The sequence below is a fragment of the Eumetopias jubatus genome, unplaced genomic scaffold, assembly GCF_037043125.1.
Source record: "Eumetopias jubatus isolate StellerSeaLion01/CBP00866 unplaced genomic scaffold, mEumJub1_p1.0 scaffold_8, whole genome shotgun sequence".
Lineage (NCBI taxonomy): Eukaryota > Metazoa > Chordata > Mammalia > Carnivora > Otariidae > Eumetopias > Eumetopias jubatus.
The window spans coordinates 78163006-78172111 of record NW_028274814.1 but is presented as its reverse complement, the minus strand read 5'-3'; the positions used below and the strand labels follow the sequence as shown (position 1 = coordinate 78172111).

General features: G+C 48.7%; 1 protein-coding gene across 1 annotated transcript; it reads left to right on the top strand.

Annotated features, from left to right (window-relative positions):
- The first annotated feature begins 4985 nt into the window (after positions 1-4985).
- FKBP11 (FKBP prolyl isomerase 11) lies at positions 4986-8780 on the top strand. Its single transcript, XM_028125424.2, has 6 exons — positions 4986-5841; positions 6021-6086; positions 6484-6571; positions 6852-6885; positions 7253-7323; positions 8543-8780. Exons 1-6 carry the CDS (start codon positions 5719-5721, stop codon positions 8758-8760), a joined length of 600 nt encoding a protein of 199 aa, XP_027981225.1. The 5' UTR covers positions 4986-5718; the 3' UTR covers positions 8761-8780.
- Positions 8781-9106: the final 326 nt, after the last annotated feature.

Genomic DNA, 9106 nt, shown 5'->3' with positions numbered 1-9106 from the left:
CTAAGAAGGAAGTCAAACCACTCTTCTGATGGAGAGACCTGGGAATCCATCTCTGGGATGCTCTGAAATCCTTTGGGATATCCATAGTGCAGCACGTGGGGTAGTGAGAGTTGGGGAACAACTGTGTGGGGGATACCCCTTTGCTGCTGCTTTGTACACAGAGTGGTGTCTTTGGGCAGGCAGTCATAGTACTAAGAACACTTCTTTTCCAGTTCTGAAGGGTGTGGAGATAGGAGGGCCAAAGTCTAGCTCTCTACTTTCTAACCTGGTAACTGGAGGGATAGAGTAAGTATCCTGCTTGTCGCTGGGAAGCGATGGGACCCGGAGGCCTTCTTCCTCTGTAGGCTTTTCAGTCTAATTGGGTTTCCTGGCCCTGGTTGCTGGGATTGGGTAAGAATGACCCCAAGTTCCTGAGCAAAGGGAAGAGGTTAAGTCTGAGGAAATCCAAACCTTAGGAAAGGGAGCAGTGCAGTGGCTGGAGGTCTGGAAGTGAGGAACTTGGGTCAGGACTGTACACCATCAACGGCTTGAAGGTGAGTGTCTGCTTGTGTGTGTCACTTTGGCCCTGAGCTGCAGAAGAGAGTGGGCTGAACAAGAGAATAACCATACCTGAAAAGAAAACATTTTGTCATCCAAGGTATACATGCCCTTGAAAATATGGCATTAGATTTTGAATCCAGATTTACATATGCTGACTCACAGGCTTTTTGTTTATTAACAGTCTGTTAAAAATAAACATATTAAAAATATTTAAAAAGCAGTGCCCTGCTTACTGTCTGGCACGTAATAGGCATTCAGCCTTGATGAATGAATAAACATCATTGTCTTTAACCAAACTGGACCTGGTGAGTACCCTGTGAGTCCAGGGGGCTGTGGTAGAGTTTCTTCTACTCGCTGACAGAGACACCTTTGAAGGTGGAGGCTTTTCTAGGAGTGGCCCTCTGATTTCAAACTTGTGCCTCCAGTCAGGGTTGTGCCAGCTTCCCTACCTTTCCCACAACCATCTCACCTTCCTCTGTCCTTTAGGTTCCTCTTAACTTGATCCGAGGAGAAAGCGCCTTCCTCCCCGTTCCCTTCTGGGCTCAGGTGGGCTTATGCTGCCCTCTGTGGTGATACTGTTGTCTTAGTTTTGCTCGATTCCCATGACCACCCCCCTCCACCCCCACTTCCCCTTCCCATCCTGGACAAAGCCTCAGACCTGGACTGGGCAGGAGCCTTCCAGCTTCATGACACTGTTGCAGTCAGCCTGCGCATCAGAGCGGTGTGCACAGTCACAGCTTTGCTCAGAAACCTTCAGTGGCTTCCCATGCCTTTGTCTGACATTCAGGCTCTCCACAACCAGTTCTTGCTTCCCTCTCTAACTCCTTCTTCCTACTCCTCTGCCGGAATCCATTACTTTAGCCAAACTGGGCCACTCATTTTCCCCAGATAGCTGACATCGGACCTGCTGCCTTTATCCCCTTTCTCACTTTTTAAAAAATACCACTTTTCTTTAAGATCTACAAAGCTGCCCATGACCTCTCTAATCACAAGGACTCCTCCCTCCCTCTTTAGTTTCATTAGCTCAACTCATTCAACATCTCCCACACATTCCCTTGTATTCTTATATATTGTGGTCATTCATTTAATATTTAATTTTAAAGCTTATTTTTGTAACCAAAGTAATTTTCATTGCAGAACATCCAAACAAAACATAAATATACAGAGCGACATGTGGAACCTGTTCCCCTCTACTTTTCTCACTCCCATACCCAAGGTAACCACCTGTGGTTATTTAGTGTGCCTCCTTCTGGTAGTTTCTTTTTTAAAGAGCTATACCTCCACACATTTGGGGAGGGGTTAAGATATAAGTGGACTCTTTTCATATCTATTATTATTGTTTTTTATTTATTTTTAAAAATATTTGTCAGAGAGCACAAGCAGGGGGAGCGGCAGGCAGAGGGAGAAGCAGACTCCCCGCTGAACAGGGAGCCCGATGTGGGACTTGATCCCAGGACCCTGGGACCATGACCTGAGCCGAAGGCAGACACTTAACCGACTGCGCCACCCAGGCTCTGTTCTTGTCCTCCTTGCCTTTTTTTTTTTTTTTTAACATAAGGGTATATATTTGTCTTGGAGGTTTTCCAAGTTAGTATAATTATATATATTTATTTTTACAAATTTATTTTTATTTTAGGGAGAGCATGAGCAGGAGGGGCAGAGAGAGAGAATCTCAAGCAGACTCCACGATGAGCGCGGAGCCTGACTCAGGGCTTGATCTCACAACACGACCTGAGCTGAAACCAAGAGTTGGATGCTTAAGCAACTGTGCCACCCAGGCACCCCAGTATAGTTAGATATTTTTAATTCTATTAAAAGTATCGCATAGCAAAAAGAAAATATTATATAGCATAATATTCAATATAAAACACATCTGTCTAGAATCTGTTATACGGGGGGTATTGTGTAGCTAGTACCTAGGGGACCCCAGGCGTGATTATAACCTTGTCCTTGGCATCAGTGAGCTGGCTCTTTAGAGAGAGGGAGAAGTGGGGCATACACAACTGCAACACAAGGGAAAATATAATAATGTCCCCCAGTGTATGCTGGAAGTTCAGAAATAAGAGAAGTGACTTCTAAATAAGGGAATCAGGACTTTACAGAGGAAGTAATACTTGAGCTTGGTTTGGAGGCAGCTTGACAGGTGAAGGAAGAGCATGAGCCAGGGCACAGAGATGGAAACGCATGACGCAGGTTCATCTGATGCCAGACCACAGTCCATGAGCAGGAAGAGGATTTGGTTCTATTCATAAATGTTTATTGACCCATCTATATATCAAACACCATACTAGGCAATGAGAGTATAGAAATGAGAAAGATGAGGTTGGTATCATTAAAAGACCTTCAATTTAATGGAATAAAAGCCAAGTTTGGAAAGGCAGACTAGGACCGGATGGTAAAAGCTTTCAACTGGCACGTCATGGAGTCTGAATTTTATTCACTGGGCAGTGTGGGGCCGTAGGCTCCATGACTGGAGCTGAGCAGATAGCAGCAGTGTACAGAATGGGCGAAACTAGGAAGAGGCTGGGGATGAGGGACGTAGAGTGCTCTCTCTCTCTCTTTTTAAACCAGATAGAAATTCATTTCTACCTCAGTTAAAAAGTGGTGATAGGGAGTCCAGGGCTGGAATGGTGGCTCTACCGTTATCTAGACGACTTCTTTTTTCTTTTTAAAGATTTTATTTATTTAGGGACGCCTGGGTGGTGCAGTCGGTTAAGCGTCTGCCTTTAGCTCGGGTCATGATCCCAGGTGTCTGGGATCAAGTCCTGCTTCAGTCTCCCTGCTTAGTGGGAAGCCTGCTTCTCCCTCTGCCTGCCGCTCCCCCTGCTTGTGCTCTCTCTCTCTCTGACAAATAAATAAAATCTTCTAAATTTTATTTATTTATTTGAGAAAGGGAGAATGGGGAAGCAGGCTTCCTGCCAAACAGAGAGCCCCATGCAGGACTCAATCCCAGGACTCCAGGATCATGACCTGAGCCAAAGGCAGACGCTTAATCCACTGAGCCACCCAGGCGCCCAGGGCTTAGGCTTCTTTTTGCTTCACCATCCTCACACATAGCTTCATCCTCATGGTCACCTCATGGTCTGATGTGACTGCTAGAGTGTAATTCATCTCCTCTACATTCCAGGCCGCAGAACAAAGGAAGGGAAGGAGCTTGGGGAGAGGAGGAGGAGCACACAATGACACACTTCTTAGCTGAATTAATTCCCTTTAAGGAGCCTTGCTGGAAGTCCAGGACAGTATTTCCAACACTTCTGTTTATGTCTTACTGGCCAGAACTTAGTCCCGTGGCCTTATCCAGCTTTAAGGAAGACTTGGAAATGTAGTTCTGTGTTTATTATTTCTTAATTTGAGGTATAATTAGATGTATAATTTGCATGCAGTGCAATGCACAGATCTCATATAGTTTGATAAGTTCTGACAAATGCATACACCCATGTAAGCCACCTCCCTATCAAGATATAGAACATTCCATCATCCCTAGAAATTCCCTTGCCATCCTGCTGAGGAGACTTTTTCAACAACTCCAAAGAGAGAGGTAATGAGGGCTTAATTAGGGTAGTAGCCCTTGGAGAGGTGGTGGAAGGAGAATCCAAAGGAGACTGGTTGATGTGAGAGATGAGAGGAGAATCTAGGAGAACGCTAACAGCAGAGCCACTAACAGAAACTAACAGAAAACAAAATAAGGAATTCTAGATTGTTACAGACGGGATGGATGGAGAAAAAGGAATGAGTACAGTATTGGGTGTGTTGATTTGATGTGCTGGTCAAACATCCAGGTGGAGACACCCAGTAGGCAGTTGTATCTAGAGCTTGGGAGGGCATTCAGAGCTCAATGGCATCAAGTACGAGAGAGATGCTAAAGAGGCCAAGGGACCGAGAAATGACCCAAGAATTTGGTGACTGAGCTCACTGATGACTTTTTGAGGGAGCAGAATTCAGATGCCATGGCCTGAGTGGGCATTGAGGGCTTAAATCGTACAAAAGGGGACTGGTTGCATTGTCTGAAATAATTTAAAATTTATGATGTATATGTCTGAAATAATTTAAAACCCCTTTAAGAAACTGAAATCCTTGGGGGTACCTGGCTGGCTCAGTCTGTAGAGCATGTACACCCATCTTGGTGTAAGTTCAAGCCCCACATTGGGCAAAATAAAAATAAAAACCGAGGTCCTTGCACAAACAAATGGGTTATAGGTAGTTGCCCTTTTTACAAGCTTGCTGATAAAGGAGGAGGGATACGTTGGTGTCAGGAAAAGATAAGGCATTCACCCCATCCTTACAGGAAAATAGCTCCTGGCTCTTTGAAATTAGCTTTCCAAAGAACAGGGAGATGAGACAGCTCCCTGCCTCCTATGACCTCCAGAATTCAAGCTGAAGGGCTGGAGGTGGGAGAAGGATGCCCTCTTTTTTTTTTTTTTTTTAAGATTTTATTTATTTGAGAGCGAGAGAATGAGACATACAGAGCACGAGAGGGAAGAGGGTCAGAGGGAGAAGCAGACTCCTGCTGAGCAGGGAGCCCCATGTGGGACTCGATCCCGGGACTCCAGGATCATGACCTGAGCCCAAGGCAGTCGCTTAACCAACTGAGCCCCCCAGGCGCCCGAGGGATGCCCTCTTTAACAACTGCTGGGTGGGGTGGGCCAACCAGACACTGCCAGGACGGGTGTGAAGAGACAAGTATCTTCAGAGGAAAGCAAGCAAACACACTGGACTCAGGCAATCCTGGGTTTGAATCTTGTCTCTGTCGCCATCTAGCTAGAAGACCTTGGGCAAGTTACTTAACCTGAACACCCAGCTCCGCATCTGTAAAATGGAAACAATTATGCCTACCTTTCAGGGTGGTTTTGAGGATTACAGAAAAGTGACTGGCACACAGTAGGTCATCGTAAGTGGGTGCTATTAAGTGATCCAGCCCCTCGCTATGGGACAGAACGGCTAACGTATGGGTCATAAAACGGGACCTTCGATTTTAGAGGGTAGGGAGGGCTCTCGGCGGCCTCCTCCCTCCTGGAGGTGGGGACAAGGTGGAGGAAGGGCTGCTGGAGGAGGAGCTGGCGCGTCGCGACCCGCCCCGTCCCGTCCAGTCCGGCCTGGGCGCCGAGGGAACCGCTGTCCTAAGCCGTCGCCCCCCGAGCAGGCTGTCCTGGTGCCCCGTGCCTTGGCCCGCATCCAGTCATGACCCTGCGCCCCTCACTACTCCCACTCCGTCTGCTGCTGCTGCTCAGTGGGGCGGTGTGCCGGGCTGAGGCTGGGTTTGAAACCGAAAGTCCCGTCCGGACCCTCCAAGTGGAGACCCTGGTGAGGACAGGGTGTCCCGGGGCTGCGGCGGCTGGGGCTTGGGAGGGAATGAGGGGGTCTGAACGAACCTGGGAGCGGGGAGGAGAGCGAGTGCGGGAACTGGGCAGGGGAGTGCTGGGTGCAGGGGCAGAAACGGGATCTCTGGAGGAGCCTGCGTGACTCCCTTAGTCCGATCATAGGTGGAGCCCCCCGAGCCGTGTGCGGAGCCCGCTGCCTTTGGAGACACGCTGCACATACACTACACGGTGAGGGATCTGGGGGGCCGGGGCGGGGCCTGGGAGGGGGCGGCGCCCTGCTGGAACACGTCAGCGTTGGCTGCGACACGTGGCAAGCGGTGCGGGAGTGAAGTTGGAGCTCTGGGGTCGTCGAGCACGTGGCGGGGGGAGGGGCGCTCCTCTTGCCTGCCCATTTCCCTTCCCCGCTTTTCCGCTAGTTCCGCCCCGGCTCAGAGAAGCGGAGGGTGGGGAGAGCTCCGAGAAGTGCCAGCCCTTTGGGGCTTCCTGTTGCTTTCTGCCCAGAGGGGAATGCTGGGCTGCAGCTGCGAGGGGGTTGCCGCCGCCGCCCAAGGGCCCAGGTGAGTGTGGGGCGCGCCTGCTGAGAGGGAGCTACTAGGTGTGCGCTCCTGCTGCCCTCTCCCCACAGGGCAGCCTGCTAGATGGACGCATTATTGACACTTCCCTGACCAGAGACCCTCTGGTTATAGAACTTGGCCAAAAGCAGGTGATCCCAGGTATGTGACCTTTGCCTCCCATTCTATTTCTTCCCAACCTAAGCCCTTCTTCGCCTCCTCAAGCCCTGAAATACATTGGAAATGCCCCCAGGACTCTACCGGTCACCTCCCGAGGTTCAAATACGGCTTCTAACACTCCTTTTGCCCCATGCCCCACTGGCAACCAGGGATTTGAGAAGTGGGGAGCTTAGTTGAGGGTCATAGGGAGCCTTTGATCCTCCTCTCCTGGGATTTGGGGAATGTAGGTAGCTTCCTGTTCAGTTGTGTCTTCTTCCTCAAGGTCTGGAGCAGAGCCTTCTAGACATGTGTGTGGGGTGAGTATCTGGGCAGGGGTGGGCTTCGGTACCCCCTTTGCATGGGGGGAGGCTTACTTTGCTATCCTTGCTCCTAGAGGAGGCAGAAGAATGTGTGATAAGGGCTTTGCACTGGGCAGGTCCAGGTCACTGGGACCCCTAAGGGCATCCAAAGCCACTGTGCTGATCTGTCTGTGGGTTTTGTTGGAGGAGTTGAGGCATGTGGGGGGACAGAGGCCTTTCCTGGTCAACCTGCTTGGTGCTTAAGTGGGGAAGTTCATCATTTGGGTGAATATCCAGAGAGTTTTGCTGGTGGGGCTGCAGATGGACTGAGGCTGCTGGTCCACCTGGTCCCACCTCTAGCTGTGATTCACATTCCTTCCCTCAGAGAGAAGCGAAGGGCAATCATTCCTTCTCACTTGGCCTATGGAAAACGGGGATTTCCACCGTCTATCCCAGGTAATCTGACGAGGTCTTTCTCTCTCAAGGCAGTCAAAATACCCAGACCCTCAGAGCTCTGTCTGGAGCTTGAAAAAGTCTAAATCCAGTTTGCTGAAAAGGCCAGGGTGGCTGGGACTCCTTCTGCAGGGCTGCTTTTTTCCTCTTCAGATCACCAACCGGGACTAGAGACCTAGAATCTGTTAAGGCTATCTGGCTTCCCTCTAGCAGAAAGCAACTTTTTAGGGAGGAGATACCTACTTGAGCCACTTGGGTCTGTTGCCTCTGCTACCCCCTCTCAGAACTCTAGACTTTTTCCTGCCTTTTCTCCACAACTCCAACCTGTGTCATCTGTGCAGTTGGCATGGCTTTCTCACCGCATCTCCACCCCTCCTTTCAGCCTCCACCAGGAAAGAGGCAGTACAAATATTCACAGTCAAGTAAATCAAAACAAAGCAAAACAAAAAACAACTTTTGGAAGCCAAGCCCACCCTATAACTTTAAAAGCTATCGACAAGTCACTGGACAGATTTCCTAAGATGCAGATCTCTTGCTTTGGGTTATAACAATGTTCTATTAGCTAAAATGTTTTGTACTTCAGATTATTAGGATAAAATTTCTTATCCTAGCTCCAACTTAGAGGAAGAACCGCAAAGAGGGTCATGGGACTAAAGAAAAACTCTTTTACCCAGAGCTCTATGATCTCCCCATTTCCAGTGTTTGCATTTCTCCCTGACTCACTCCTCTTCATTCACCTGCTCCTTACTTCTTAAGCCACCTCCTTCGTCTATGTTGAAACATCTATGTTTTCTAACAGTCACATTTCATGTGCTCATTGGTTGCTGACATTTTAAAATGTCTAGGTTAAATCCAGTTAATTTCAGCCCTGCAAAGATTCTGTCGATGTGGCTATTTGGAAATGGGAGCACAGTTAGGATAGAGGTTCTCTCACTTATCAGTGGCGAACAGCCTGTATGCCTTAGATCCACAGGAGGTTCCCCTGTCCTGTCATAGACTTGTCACTGAACACAAGCCACACTTGTAGATTTGGGGTAAACATAACTATCAGTAGTCTGCTCATAACCCTTCCGTACTTTTGTCTAAAGGAACTCAACATGTTTAAATCTTGCCAGCTTCATAGTTGTTGCTCTGGTGTGGCCTGCCCTCCCTGTTTTCATTTAGATTCTGAGCCCTGGATCAAATGCAGAGATTCTAACCCTCACCCCCTCTCTGCCTTCAGCGGATGCAGTGCTGCAGTTTGATGTGGAGCTGATTGCACTGATCCGAGCCAACTACTGGCAAAAGCTGGTGAAGGGCATTTTGCCTCTGATAGGCATGGCCATGGTGCCAGCCCTCCTGGGCCTCATTGGGTATCACCTATACAAAAAGGCCAACAGACCTAAAGTCTCCAGAAAGAAGCTCAAGGAAGAGAAACGAAACAAGAGCAAAAAGAAATAATAAATAATTTTTAAAAATTTCTCTGGATTCTTCACCTGATACTTTCTGAGGCTACTGCTGTAAGTGGGAATGAGGAAAAGGGCTGGGGAAAAAGCCATTCTGAGTTGGATCTTGCTTGACATTGGGGTGGTTGGAGGCTTTGGATCACCTCTTCCCCTGCCTCTTCTTCTTGTCCTAACTTACCACCAAGGACCTGCTCTTGAATGTTCCCATAGGATCTCTACATCCCAAAGGTATGGGTTCTGGCCCTCCTAGTGCCCAGACTCGAAGAAGCAGTGCTTCATTGAACAATGAGCCTCCTGATAATTGCCTAGCTATTATCTCCACTCTGGGGCCACCGTATTCC